General features: G+C 38.3%; 1 protein-coding gene across 2 annotated transcripts in view; it reads right to left on the bottom strand.

Moving 5' to 3' along the window:
• Positions 1 to 3,446: 3,446 nt before the first annotated feature.
• Positions 3,447 to 15,225, bottom strand: part of MAN2B2 (mannosidase alpha class 2B member 2) — a 30,212-nt gene continuing 18,433 nt past the window's right edge. The window contains exons 8-19 of one of the 2 annotated variants that reach the window (XM_051798320.1): positions 14,497 to 14,687; positions 13,454 to 13,640; positions 12,407 to 12,540; positions 10,029 to 10,285; positions 7,911 to 8,102; positions 7,390 to 7,642; positions 7,174 to 7,284; positions 6,863 to 7,055; positions 6,050 to 6,202; positions 5,576 to 5,688; positions 4,571 to 4,688; positions 3,447 to 3,691 (exon numbers count right to left, since the gene is read on the bottom strand). In XM_051798320.1, the coding sequence (XP_051654280.1) occupies positions 3,597 to 3,691; positions 4,571 to 4,688; positions 5,576 to 5,688; positions 6,050 to 6,202; positions 6,863 to 7,055; positions 7,174 to 7,284; positions 7,390 to 7,642; positions 7,911 to 8,102; positions 10,029 to 10,285; positions 12,407 to 12,540; positions 13,454 to 13,640; positions 14,497 to 14,687 (1,997 nt within the window). In that variant the 3' untranslated portion in view covers positions 3,447 to 3,596. The remainder of the gene's footprint in view (positions 3,692 to 4,570; positions 4,689 to 5,575; positions 5,689 to 6,049; positions 6,203 to 6,862; positions 7,056 to 7,173; positions 7,285 to 7,389; positions 7,643 to 7,910; positions 8,103 to 10,028; positions 10,286 to 12,406; positions 12,541 to 13,453; positions 13,641 to 14,496; positions 14,688 to 15,225) is intronic. The other variant, XM_051798321.1, reaches the window with a different exon arrangement.

Raw genomic sequence — 15,225 nt, 5'->3', positions numbered from 1 at the left:
CTTAAATTATTAAAAAATTTTCTACAAATGTAGATAACTCTATGCTGCTTAATATTCTCCAGCACTGAGTTTGGGCTCCAATTCAGAATCACTTAGATTCCCTGGCCAGAGACATTAACTGGAAGACAAAACATTGCTTTCATTTTCTCACCTTATTTATTCCATGGATAGATGTTTCCAATGCAAAGTTACCAGGCTAGACAAAATTGTCCCACAAACATGTTCAGTTGGGTAACATCAAAATTGCAATGACAGAACTTAAAAAAATAATAAAAATTTGTCTAGAAACTAGCTGAAGCTTTTCCCATAGTGCTGATAGCAGCTTATATTTACTCTGAGTGATGCTTTAGTTCTAATCCAAAGCATCTACTGTCAGAGATGAAATGAACTGGCACAGAGAAAAAGGGGTTGGCTAAGAGGTTTATTTTTAGCCCTAGTTACTTCATTGTACTGCTTTACAACACAACCTCACACACTCTCATCACAGCACTACTGAGTGGGCGGAAAAATGTGGTGACAGAATTTAAGTGACCTTTGCTGCCAGAGTAAGTGCAGCACACAAAATGACCACGTGGGTCAGGGAAGCGCCAACAACAGGAAGATCCTATTAGTTTTTCTTTTCTTTCTGCAACTTAATCATAGTTAACCTTGGAAACTGCACTGATGAATTTGGATTCTGTAAATGTATATATTTATTCACCTGCGTGCTAGAGGTGATTGCAGAGCAGCTGCTCAGTGCAGTTATAGCCAGTCTCTTCTGGATGCTTTCCACAAATCTGTCTTACCAAAACTTTTCTGTCACATTCAAAGAGTATCAGTTGAGGCCTACTGAAAAATACATTTGAAAAAACAAAGAGGATCTATACCCTCTTCCTTTTCCTTACCCTTATGTCAGAGTTGCTTGAGAGCTTGCAACACAGCATTTTTGAGGTGTTGGTGACAGCACTGAGAAGAGTGTGTATGAAATCGAAATTAGCACCAAGGTTTATATACCATAGCACAAATATGCTGACTTTGTCCTCTGGTTATAACATTACATCAACACTCTTTTCTCTTGTATATCCTGTGTGATGTAAGGTTTGAAGTAGTATTTAAGTAGAGTGGCTTGATTTCTCTCGAGTCTTCATGTAACACCACAATATTTCTCCTCACCATCTTCCCATATGTGAGGGAAGAAAAAGGATGATTAGCAAATGGGTCCCTCTACAGAGATTTGAGTGCCTGTAGGCTTCCTTTTGCTTGGGCTGAGATTTCTGAGGAAAAATAACATACAAAATATGCAACAACATCTTCTAGCAGGAATGCCATGCTTTTTACAGACCGGAGTCTTGGATGTCTCCGGTGTGATATAAGATTTGACTCTGGCAAATTATCCCCTGATGACCAATTGTAACTCCAGATAAAATATTCTTTTTTATTTTTTTCTTTTAAATCAGAGTCTCCACAAATCAAAGTAGAAACCCTCCAAACAGATAAATCAGGCAGTATCGAGGTATTCCTGTTTATATTATCCCGTATTAGAAGGTTTTTGTAGGATTTGTTCTAACACATCCTACTAGAAACTTATCAACCTGCCATCTGGCAAAGCAGGACCCAGAGTTAGCAGCTGTGGGATCCTTTGCTGCTTGGCCAGGACTGACCATGCAATTGGTCACTGAAGATACAATTCAATTTTTATAATCTACCCACATGACTTGCTGTTACCATCACATATATTAGTGATTCAGTCACAAAAGCAAGAATTGTAATCATACCCCTGTATAACCTACACATTATAACCATTATTGTACATGGCAGAAACAAGCAGGGAATGAGAGAAGAGGCACAAGCAAAGAAAAAGACTCAGTTGAAGACATTTCATTTCCCAAATACATACACAAAATAAAATGAAAAATATCTGCCATCATCCTTTACTGCATCCTGCTTACAGGGCTATGTGCTTCCCCTTTGGGCTTAATGTTGCAGGAAAATGGCTTTCACTGCAGCAGAGCAGGTTAGATTGGCACATCACCAAGTATTTATAGCCAAGTATGAAAAACAACCAATAGAAATACGAAACAACTTTTCTTCATCCAGTAACTGAATGTGGCAGTTTCTGCAGTGATTTTAATGAGATGCAACTAATGAGTATACACAGGCTGTCTTCATGAAAAACTGACCACCAGCACAGTTCTTCAGCATAACTGTTTCCCAATAGCTATTCTGGAAGAGCCCTTTTCACTCTTTTTCTTTCTTCTTGAACAGTCTCTCCATGTGAAGGAAATTATTGCTGAACAGCTGAAGTAAATTAGAACAATTGCCAGAGCAAAATGTCATTTTAACGTGATTCTAGATCTGGGATTATTAACTGGCTGAAAAGGCACCTATTTTCCTCTCTATTTCCTCTTCAGTTTTATGTTTCACTCATCAGAAACAGTTTTGTAGAGTGTTGCACCAAGCATAATTCATCACTATCACTTCAGTGAAGTGACTGACTTGATTCTCATCTCAGCTATGGGCATTTTCATGGTGCATAAGTAAAATAAGTAGAGATGCCCAACAGCATGTGAAAAGCATAAGATTCTAGAGCTCCACATTGTTTAGAGCTAAGAAGAAAAATAGAGAAATACAGTTTTTATTTTGGACATAAATGTATACCAGCTATTAGGAAATCGAGTTGCTCTCCAAGTTTCCTTTTGCTGCTGCTCAATCAGACCTGCTTAGAATTTGCACTTACTATCAGTTTAACCTCTCCACACAGCACTCCATAATTAACCTCCATTTGTTGTTAATGAAACATTTCCTGCTACCACCGTGCACATTCTCTGAGCTGAGAAGGAAGAAAGTTCACAGTATCCTAAGAATAACATTCCTCCTTCAGGTTACATGATGAGTAAGTTACTGGCCATAGGGCAAGAGACCTTCTGTCAACAAACCAGCTTCAGTTTACCCAGAACACAAGAGTGAACATCCAGGACCAGGATTCTGTCAGGCAAAGTCCATCAATTCTGACCCTTAAGAGACACAATTTAAATGAGCTTAAGGCAAAGGAATACAAACAGTACATTCCATTTCAGTTTACAGCAGAGCAAAAACTTTGCAGTTGTTGCCCGAAAGACAAAGGAGCTGAAACACAACAGGCATTTCCTTGCATGTAGGAACAGAACACCATTTGGCAAATCACTATTCTGTGATGTGGAAGTCATCTCCTCTAACGATTAAAATCTTAAGAGAAGACTCTTGATGTCACCACTAATCATAAAAGCAATTCAAAATTGTAGGACTAATATGACTTTGTTAGTGCTCCACAGTGAAGCATTACAGAATCAATCACTTTAAAACCATCCATAGCAAGCACAAAAATGTCCAGTATGCTCATTCTGCAACACCAAGGTCATTTTTGCATTGAAAAAGTTTCGGGGAAAAAAAAGAGTTGTAAATAATTAACCAACAAAAATACTCACAACTCAGGCCAACAGTTTAATTAAATTTAGAATTTATTCAAAAATTATGTTTTCTTTCATTAACAGCAGAATGTTTTTCAAGATCATCACTCATATCTTGAAATAAAAATTGGAAGCTATTACATATTCATTCCTGAAATACATTCCCAAACTTTACTGACTCTGAAAGTATACAAAGAAAGTCCTTATTTCCTTTGGGTGAACAGTTACTGTAAAGTTTTCTGAGGTCTTTTTGCTGTTGAAGAATCCTGTAAAACACAAAACCGCTGGTAATTATTAAAGCAGCTTTACTCAAATGGACACATTATTCTATCACAACAGTTTTAACCCATCCCTTCCCTAAAAGCTAGTGCTTCAGCATATTCTCCACCTTAAAACTACAAGTAATATGGAGCCTAAGATGCACCCATTCATAATATTCAAACATATAAAAATTTATCTTCCTTTCACATGTTGACTTACACAGAAAATGTGAAAAGTCATGCACCTTTTCTTCATCATGAATAAACAAGGAAGTTCCTAGCTGCAAGTCAAGTAGAGCTCTAAACTCTCACCCAGACTGTCCCAAAAGCTCTGCAAGCTTTTTACAAGGCACATATATGGATGTAAGTGACAGTAAGGACAATGTCCAAGCAACTAACTGTAATGAGAAATGAAATGAGGTCACCCACAGCATTTGACTTGAGTGTCAGCCCTAACTTGAATCATATCCACAGAGTCCTTTAAGCTGATTACAATGGAGATTTTTAACTGCAGCTGTCTGTTTTTCTGCAGCACAGGCTTAAGCTTAGACAAACACTCATCAGCATCTAAAAAAATCAATCTGTGCCAAAAGTGTGAATTCATAAAGTAGCCACTTCTATCTGGACAAAGACCACTCCAGGAAGGTTTAATGATTTTTAACACTTGTAAGCAAAACAAGCCATCAGAGAAATACAACAGTCTGGTACTTGCAGAGAATCTTAGCTAAATTTTACTACCTGCAGGTTGTGACAGGTACCAGGTCTGCCATACAAAACAATAATACATTTCTAATCTTGCAAATTTTTTGATATTTTTAATTAGACTATTCATCAAGCTTCAACAGTCAACAACAATATGGGCACCAACCATCTTATTCCACCTACCTTTGCCTGGATATTGTGCCGTCTTCCATTTCCACCGCTTCAAAGTGTTCACATCCCAGGTGCCTGTGAGTGATCGCTCTTCCACTGCTGTCACTGATCCTAATCCCCTAAGCAAAGACTGAGTAAAGAAAACACCAGGAATCAAGCCAGAGTTTATTGAGAATAGTATCACACTCACCAGTCTAGTACACAGTTAGACCACAGTAGAATTTTCAACTCTAGCGTTGCCCTGTTAAGCAGAGCAGAGAAACTCCAAAAATCTGCAAGGTCATGCAGCACAAGGGCAAACAGAGATTCACCAGGCTTCAAACTAAGAAGCTGAGGTGCTGAAAGCTTCCTCTGTGTTGTGACAAAGAGCCTATCAATCTCTCCATTAAAGGGCTAAAACTCACACTGCACTTTTTTAAACAAAACAGAGAATCCTACACCTTGCTCCCCTTCTTTCTCTCATGACAATTAAAATTTTATATTTTAAAATAATAACCGCCTTCCATGGATTATAAAATAATTCCACATGGAAGATCAAATAAACAAGAAACTGAAAATGCAAGTACACAATGGAAGTGACCAAAGTTTCAACAACTTGCAGAAATAAACTAGAGAGAAAAAAATGTTTGTTTCCTTTAATCCTGTCCACGTTTCATTAATTATAAGTAAAACTTGCAATAGCCAAAGAAACAACAAAACAGAATCCTACTCTCTACACTGGTTAAGGTATGGCAGGAAGTGTTCCACAACCAAGAGCTCAGCAAAACCAGTCCTACCCATATTTAAGCAGATCTTCATGCTGTGCCTATGGCAACCTCATCTGAAGTAATGGCTTCAGTGCTGCAAAGCTGAGTAAACCAAAAAAGGCCCACTTCCCTCTGAGGTTAAAGTTATACTAATATTTTTGTATCTGTCTTTTGTGGAGTTTCTAGCACACAGGATTTGTCATTCCAGAAACAGTTCTCTCTGGAATAAAAACACCTCAGTTGGTGTTCTGTCTTGAAGTGTTAGATTTACCTTCAGATCTACCATCACAGGTTGAGACAGCACAGGATCCTCTCCAACTTCATACAAGTGTCTAAGTCTTAGGAGGACACGACTGAAATCTGGATCAGCTTCCTTCTGTTTACCTTCAAGAGAAATCAAAATGCAAATATTTTCTTGCTTTAAAAATAAACCCAACTTTTAAACTTTTTTTTTTAACTTTACACTCTCATCATTTGAACTTAATTCCCATTTTTTAAAGTTAGCAAGAGGACTAACATCAAGAAATACCAAGCTCCCACTGTCGACAGGAAGGCCACTGACAGGCATGAAGAACTCATGCAGGAGAAATATTTTACTATTTGAGTAGAGAAATCGTATATCAGAATTAACTTTCAAGACTGAGGAATTTAACAGTTTCAATAAATAAAAGTACTAGCCACAAAAGATAAAAAAACCCAGCTTATTTAAGTGTAACATCCAGCAACCCCTTTTGAAGGCACTTACCCATGCGGATGCTGCGGATCTGCTCTGCATGATTAGAGCTGTATCTCCACCCTGGAATGCTCAGGGTCTGGAGATGAAGATTAGGTGGCACAGTTACAGGTGATCCATGGACTGAATTCTGCTGAAGTTGTCCAGGTAGCTTTGGTTTATCTCCTCCATGCAAAGTGAAACAAAGCAAACACTAAACATCCATCACACACACAAGCCTGGCTAGGGTACCGTGGAAGGGTCAAGGGATTTTTGCTTATACTGCCAAGGCAGAGGAAAGACAGATACTATGCTTTCTCCTCCAAGGCCTTCCAAGATACAAAACAGAGGGCAGCATGATTTTAACTGCTGGAGAAGTGTATCAGAGCTTTCCATAAAACAAATTTAATGCAGTTTGAAATTGCTATTTCACTACCAGGCTTCAGTTTTAGCTAATAAGCCAAACAAATATTTTTAAAAGAATGACTCAAAAATGGTCATTAAGGACTCAGCATCCAGGAAGCTGATATATGGTGCACTAGCTACTTTCCACTAATTCCCTGTGTGAACATTTTGTTCTCATTAGATCCTTTGAAATTTATTCTCCTCTGAAAATAGAGATAATTACATAACAAGAGAAACATTTCATACACTTGGACAACAACCATGTTTGAAATTAATGCAAAGTCATTAGCAGGCTCTAAATCTGCCTCCTAACTCACTGTACACTAACTTTGCCACACAGGAGGCTTCAAGTCTGCATTTACAAACTCGACAGCATAAATCAAAGCAACATAAATAAGCCATTCAGATGCTAAAGACAGCACAGGAAATGGAATGAGTTACCTGATAATGCTCCAAATATTACTACTGGTCTATGTTCTAATGCCAGTGCACTTGTCTGATACAAAACATTGGTGACAGCCTTGGTTCCTAAAATAAGCCAAATTACAGGGCGAACCACTGAAGAGTCATTTAGAGTGAGATTGTTATTCACGTTCCACTCAAGGTTGTTCCATAGTCTCCTGTGTAGCATCACCTGTATTGGGAAGGTAAATGTCACAACAGTAATCAGCCTATAAGCAAAGGTTTTACTTATATTATCAGCAGCCATGAAATTATGCTCTTCTAGAAAAAAAAAATAATTTATATGTTACCTCCACTTGTCCATTCCCTTGACTTGATACACCATGAGCTCTTTCTGCAAGCAGCATCAGCCTTGTGGTATCATCTTCAATGTAGGCGGTCTGGACCATAGGATAATAGTTCTGTAAACACACAGCAAATCATGCAGAGATAAAATTAACCCACACATCAGTGATGGAGAACAAAGACAAGACACAACTGACTTTGGATGACACCTTTGTGCCTACCCGAGCCACTGTGTTATTCACGTACGCCTTGAACGGTCTTTTCTGCATCTGATATCCATTGTTGTCAGAGTAGAGAAGCTGCTTAGTGTTCAAATTTGTGCTTGTTCTCAGAACTGCTTCACGATTTAATTCCAAAGGCCCAACACTGTATTCTTGCTCTATCCTATGGCAAAGCAGCTTCCCATCATAGCCTTCTGGTACTGTATAAATCCTGGTGTACACTGCATATAGGTAATCCTGAGAAGTAACATTACTATAAAAATGAGAGAAAAGATGAAGAGTTCATAAAGTGGAGCATTAGATGATCTTTATGGTCCCTTTTAACCCAAACAAATCTATGGTTCTATGATTTAAATAAGGTGCTTTCTTAGCACTACATTTAGCAGGTGCATGCTAGTTCTTTTGTCTAAATCCTAAATAGTACAGAGAGCTCACTGTTTAGGAGTAACTATACAGAACTAACCATATACACATCTAGAAAATTAAACATTCAGTGAAGTGAAGCTGTAATGGTATCGTACCTGTAGAAAAACTGCCGTATCTCTGTCATCAGGGCTCCAGAAACCACTTCCAACCCCACTGCTTTGGATACCGGAACAGCTGAAGCATTTGGCCCAAATAAGTAGTTATCTGAAATTGGCCCTTTTGTCGTGTCTCCATTCACATGGTACTCAAGGAACTCCTGGGTCAACTGGACAGTCTGGTTAGTCTCCCTTTGAATCCACAGAAGAGGAAAAATTATATTACTTGCAAACACATTTTGTACATAATAGATGCAAACTTGAACTGCAACAAGAATGAGGCTGGAAATGTAAGGAAAAAAAAATAAATCTGTTTCCTCACAGTGGATAATTTATTTTGTATCAAGGAAATGAGGACAGCTGGGAATTAAAGTGCTTCCCATTAAGATATGTTGGTGTGTAAATAAATGGAGTTTCTATGTCCTTTTATGCTTTCATGAGAAAGAAACATCTTAAGACCAACCATCATCTACATAAGCTCATTGTTTTGATGTGAGAGTTGCTACAGGATCAAAACTACCCGTCTCACAAAAATTAGGTACATTGCATTATATTAATGAACAATCAGGTTCATTTAACTTTGTAGCTAGGTAAATCAGCATGATGCAGTTTCCATGTTTAACACTGGTAATGACATTCATGCTCATTCACTACCTACTTTGCCTTCTCCTCTCTCCCCTGAAGCTTACAGTTTAGCTATTCATGACTTATTATCACAACTTCTGGAAAGTCATATGAAGGCAACTTAAGATTCTGCCCTCAGCTACCTGCTCTGCCTTTGGCATCTTGCTCTGAAAACAGGGAAAATCACTTCATCTGGCATATAAACTGTCAAACATTTTAACTCATGCTAATACAGCTACTCACAATTTGTAATGACTGAGGAGAAAACATATCCAAGTGTTTTCTACTATTCATGTTATGAGGCACTTCCAGTGCAGGGGCAAGATCTAGAGGTTCTAACTGTCACGGCTGAAGTTAAAAGGCTTCATAGTTTAAGATCTCAATTTTTTTTAACCTTGCCTCCCACTGTGACCTGACACCTCACTCTTTCCAATTACCCCACAGCAAACTTGCTGAAACTGAAACATTTTGAGCTTGCCTGAAGGCTTGTGAAGAAAAGTGAACATCTCATTTCTCCTATGTGCTGAATTTCAGCTCTTGCTGCCTACCAGAACAGGATGGAGAAAAATGGAATCTGAATCTAGATTTTTGCTCTTCCTCAGTATATTTCTCATAGAATCTGGAGACAGTTATGATCTGGAGGCACTTTGAGGAAATTCTTACTCCAGGGCTCTTAGTTAAGACCCATCTATACTTTTAAAGTTGATTTTAACTATACTGGACAATGAGTTCTTGCTCTAGGAGGTAGAATTATGAACAAAACCACAAAGGTGAGAGAGGTTTAGTTGTCACCAGGCAGTGTCAAAGGGGTCAAATCTTCCATCAGTATATAATAGCTGACAATCTGAAGTCTGAATAGGCAAAAAGAATAGCACTCCACTGAAGCTGAAGAAATTAGGCCAGTTTGCATCAGCTGAGAAAGACCACCTGCAAATTTCAAATCTCACCTAAATCTTGATTATTCTGCCACTTTATCTGCCTGATTAAATGGAAATTCTAGAGTTAATTGTTTCCTTTCATACAGTTTTGTAGCTTTCTACCACAGAAAGAGTGATATGGGACTTGCAAAACACTACTCATTAGTGTAAGCAAGCTCTTGCTTTATCGCTTACGGCTCATTGTGAAGCCATAGCGTATGTGCTCACTTAGTAATTTTTAATACAAACCCAAATTCATAACTCTTTTTCATTCTAAAGTACACTAAGATTCTGCTGATCTACTAGTTACTACTGTGGTATGTCATCTTAGACCAATTACATAGTTAAACAGGGCATCATCACAGAAATAGTATGGAATCAGATCTATACCAGTGCTGCAGTTTCCTGTAAGAAGAAGGACATGTGAACTGGAGATAAAAAAGAATCGTAAAGACTGTAAAGGACACTCTGTTAGTTGAGTCTCGGAATTAAGACACGTAATACAGTACTTGGACTTATTTTTACCAAGTGTTTTACAGAATCTGAAACATTACTCCAACCAAGCAGGCAATCTCACCTCTCTGTAATGCTGTGCATTAGATTTGTGCTTTGGTCAAACAGCACCTGGTAGCAGCTGTTAACCACAGGAAACAACTGTCGACTTTGTTGACCTGCACGAGCTATGTCTCTTCGTTTGTACTTGATTGATCTCCCAATAAATGCAGACTGCTTACCATCCAAGGGTTTAACACTGTATTTTCTGTAGCTCAGACCACTTATTGCAACTAGGATATACAGATCATAGGTAGATGGGGACTCCACTGAGGTCTGAACCTGTACATTAACATACACAACAATGCTTCATTACAGAAAATCAATTAGCAAGGCAACTACCTTCATGTGCCATAAGCCCTAAATTACAAAACTTAGCTACTACTTTAATAATAAGTCTCTAGACCTGCCATTCCAATAATTCTAAATTATAAATTCATGCTGCTTTTTAATTGGGAATATGTTGAACTTGGATTAAGCTGAACCTTTCTAGTGAAAGAAAGAAGGTCACTAAGCAAATTAAAAGGTTTGAGCTTATTTTAATGTGAATATGGAATTGTAGATCCTGATTTAAGACTGCATTGCAAAATGTCTATATGAGCAGAAGCAATCACAAATTAAAGTAATCAGTCAAATGACAAAAAAGAGACTGACACATAAGGAACGTGACTAGTGCAAGAAAGAGAAAACTCACGGAAAGAGGAGGAAGCACCCAGATGCACCCTCACCTTTAAGGAAGGCACATGGAAATGAAGTAGAAGCATGTAACAGACTTTTGAACAGTAAACAGAACACCAGTTTTACTTAATACTAAAATACCTTAAGCAACAGTTTTTAATCATCTTTCCATGACATGTATCCTGCCTGGTATAGTTATATAATTTAGTACTACTTCTGGTTTGAGGCAAGAAAACAGGACTAGATAAATACTGAGCAGATTATAGGGACAAAAAGGTTAGTTATGACTAATGAGAAATTAAAGCAAGTTGTCTGTACTTCACACTGTGGACTGGCATATGTCCAGTTACTCACAGCACAGAAAACCTACTGCAGTGGCATCAATGGGGTCTACTCCCAATCCCTCCATACATAATACAACTCATGCATCTGGTGCAGAAGGCAACAGAGCACTTGCCAAGCTTTAGTTCCTCTCAGCCACATATTCACATCAATGTTCTGAGCTAAAGCTTTCTTTCTCTCAAAAGGAAGGAGTGTGTGATATGAATGCACTTTTGAACAGCACATATCGCAAACAAAAAAAGACCCCAAACCACCTTGTCATTACTGCTAAAGAGATTTCATTTAGCCTCAAGTGACTATCCACAATCATATATGAGTAACTTCTAGCAAAAGAGTACAAAGCAACTCCAGAACACAGAAGTTCATCTTTCTCAAATCAAGAATGACAGCTTTACTTAAGGGCATCCTAAATCCTGAACAAATGCTTTAAACACATGTCAATCGCTTCCTTGTATCTTACAAGCCTGAAGTAACTCAGACAGAAGGACTTCTGGGAGGTGGCTGACAGATAAGCATGGCCATGTACTAACCCAGGAGACGGATGGTTTCCAGGAAAAGGTAGCATGGTCTTACGCCATTGTCACATAGAGAGGAACAGGAGATAGCTGCTGTTATCACTACCTGGCCACAATGTGCCTTCATGCACGGTGACAGTCATAAGCCACAGGCAATAGAAACTCTGTCCCCCGGCACAACTTGCTGAGCTATCACATCTCAGGGACAGAGGGGAGCATCTGGAATTGCATCAGGCTTCTTCAGGCCTTATATGCAGGAAGTATTCCTAGAGGTTTATCAAGCCATTGATGACAATGCACTCTCTGCAATAGATGCTCCTGAGAAAAGCCAGTGCTAGCTTTCACTTGAGGCCACCTTCTTCCTACCCAGGGAACAGTTGGATGTGTCTTGGAGTTTGGCTATGACAGAATGAGCTGTCAAATGGCAGTTGACTGACACCAGTGTCTTTTGGGCTTGTAACTAAGACCTACATTTCTTAAATCTCTTCTTCTCCCTCCCCAAGGCAATCTGTCCATTGCACAAACAGAGCTGTCAATTGTAAGTCAGGGCTTCAATGAAAATGGTTTTATTGGAAACAGTGTTCTTTATAGAAAGAAAGACAAGATAAGAAGTGCCATGTCCCACACAGCAGGCATGCAAAGGACAAACCAAACACACTACAAGAGCAGCAAGTTTTTTTTGTGTAGTAAAAAAAGTCTCTCTGCTGAGAGAACAGACAAGTAAAAAACAAACAAAAAACCCAAACAAGCAAACAAAAAAACCCTTGAAGAATGACTAGGAAAATCCCACTTTGACAGGAGGTAGGATCAGGTCAATGAAAACTGACAAGTGAGAGAAAAGTAACATAAAGAAACAAAGTTAAAGTACCTGTGCAGGTACAGGATGCCCCAGCTCATCATATACATTCGTTGCCAAGTTGCCCACAGAAACTGTGACAAAGGTAGTGATGTTCCATGCCAGTGGATTGTAAACAACAACATATTGGTCAAGGTCTGCAGCCCCTTTGTCCATGCAAACAAACAGAACTATCAGTCACTAATATTACGTATTTTAAAAATGTGCTATTAATAAGCATTTGAGAAATCTGTCTAGGTAAAACCATCTTACAAAATTTTAATGTAAAAGCCTGCAGTAAGACTTCATGATTGAAAAAAGGAAAATATTTTCTAGAACTTGGGAAAAACCTCTTCTGCTTTATTCTTCTATTCTTTACCCAATCATAAGAGACTATGTATTCAGAAAATGACACCTGAGTTGAATGTAAATGCATTTAGTGAAAATAAGCTGCTTACCACAACTCATTGTCATGCGGTATTAACTTTATCACAGTTATACAGAAGATTAAATGAGAAGCCTAATCTAAAAACAGCCCCGTAAAAATCCAAATCGGGCTGTTGCACAGCCCACGGCACTGCTTACATTTGACAGTTTAAAAAGTTTCCAAAGTAAAGATAAAAGGGAATGTACAGTCTTTAGAACAGACTCCTTGAAAATCCTTCTACATTTTTTACACAAGCTGGCAGTACATTATAGCAAGAACACTTCTTAACTCTGACTGTGCTTCTTATCATGTAATGTTATGTTGCAGGGTAAGGTTAGTTTAGTAATCACCCCGATCAGCACCTCATCCTCCCCTCTGTTTTAGAGCTGAGGTCTGAATCTGGGAGCCAGACAGAATATATGCACTGGGGTATGTAGTGGTTCATTCTGCCTAACATCAGTCTAGGGGTCCTGGTTTTAGATGCTTGAGATCTGAGAGCTCATGAGTTTACCTGAGCACGCCTCAGGTCTAGCAGGATTTTCTAGCCCTGGTTCACAGAACTTAGGTGTACATAGCATGTTGATTGCTTTGGGGGAAAACATCATAGCTTTCATAAGGTAGCTTGAAAACTGGAAAAGCTGTGTAAAAAGTACCTGATATTCCTGAGTCTTTAGGGTAAACAGAAGAATAGACCTCTCCGTTCTTCTTCGCGTTGTTCATGTCAAAGATTATGGAAGCCATCAGCTTCTTTACGTTGAACACTCCATACATCAGGTTAGTCATGTACATGTCCCTCACCTTGGGAGATTCTGTGCCTGTTATGCCATCATGGTGCTGGACCTTACATTTAAGAATAGTTTGAAAGGGGCAACAAGAAGACAACTTCAGGTTTGCATTTGTACTAACATGGCCAACTGAACTTCAGACACATAACTTAATAAGCTACTGCAGCTATATTCACAGATTCACATTTTGCCTACTCCAAATTTCTATATATTGCATGAAACGGTCAAAGACAAGATGCATGCAGATTTCCCTTCATACATATTCCTCTTTTAATATTTAGAAATGACTGAAGTTACACACTTAGAGGGAAAAAATACAAGTTACCAAAACCAAGAATGCAGCAAAAATATCATAACAAGACAGGTTTTTAATTTCCTACTAAGATCTGGTCATTAACTTTGCTGGAAAAACAATTATTACCAGGAAAAGCACTGTAAATGGTTAGTGATGACTGTAAATGGTTAGTGATATGAGGCTGATCACCTAGCTGCTGAACTTTGAAGAAAGAAATCTGTCCTTCCTCTTCTAACTTTCAGAAGTAGAGATTATCAGTAGTTTTCAGTTAGTCCAGTTTGTTTCTTTATTTTTAAGAACAATTTTGTAAATAATAAAACTAAAATTAATAAAAGGAATTTCACATGCAAAGTTTGAAACCACATACTCTTTCCGTGGTTAAAGAAAACATTTGCCAGTAACCATGTCTTGAATGCATGGTCAAAGGGCTGAAGTCATGTTTCAAGACAGATTTTTGAAAAATTGTTTCATTTTTACTATTGACTTGCAAAAGGGGAAAGTTATTTCTAAAAACACAAAAGCAACTTTGAGACACTACAGTTGAAATGCTTATGCAAAGTTTTATGTTTGGACAATAAACATTTTCATTTGAATTTAGAAATAAATCAATGTTTACCTCTGACACTGCCCATCTAAGACTCTGAAGTTGCTTTAAGGCTTTACATTTGCAAACAGAACCTGCTGGGTGTTTCAGGATGTACTGTGTGAAAAAGGACTCTCCAGCATAAAGCAGTGAACTTGCTCTCCTTGCAATTCCTTTTAATGTGCTCCGAGAAGTATAAAACCCAGTCCATGCTTGAAATGGCTCTGTTAAGAGTTGAACAGATCCAATACATGTCAAAACACCACTTCAGTTATCATTTACTTGTTACTTATTAGGTTCTTACTGTACAGCTTCTTATATGAATCCTACTGGGGGGTTGCACATCAGCCATCAAGTAGAATAGTCACAAAGCCTACAAAGAAACCCAGCCATAAACATGCTCTTTGGAAAACTATCACCTCTCCTACAGGCCTAGTTATGTGCAAGCTGATAAAAAGCCAGCATTGACTAAGGTAACCTGTGTTTGCAGGAATTTCCTCCTTGTGGATCTGCACAAGAGAACTTCCAAAGTTTCACTGAAGCACGTATAATTATTAGTCGTTAATAAAGTAGATTACAATCCTTGGTTACTGTTTGATACGAGCTCACTACATTTCAACCTTTTAAAGGATTTATCTTAAATTTTATTTCCTCAAAATGGAGTAGAAGTAGTGATGTGATGACTCCAAACTAATCCAGCACTTCAAACTACATCAAAAGATGCCCCCAAGTGGTCACTGGAAAGTATTTCAATAGTCCATA

The sequence above is a fragment of the Manacus candei genome, unplaced genomic scaffold (assembly GCF_025592945.1).
Source record: "Manacus candei isolate 608988 ecotype Guabito, Panama unplaced genomic scaffold, ASM2559294v1 h1tg000048l, whole genome shotgun sequence".
Taxonomy (NCBI): Eukaryota; Metazoa; Chordata; class Aves; order Passeriformes; family Pipridae; genus Manacus; species Manacus candei.
Note: the sequence above shows the minus strand (reverse complement) of the source record. Positions and strands in the feature narration are given on the sequence as shown.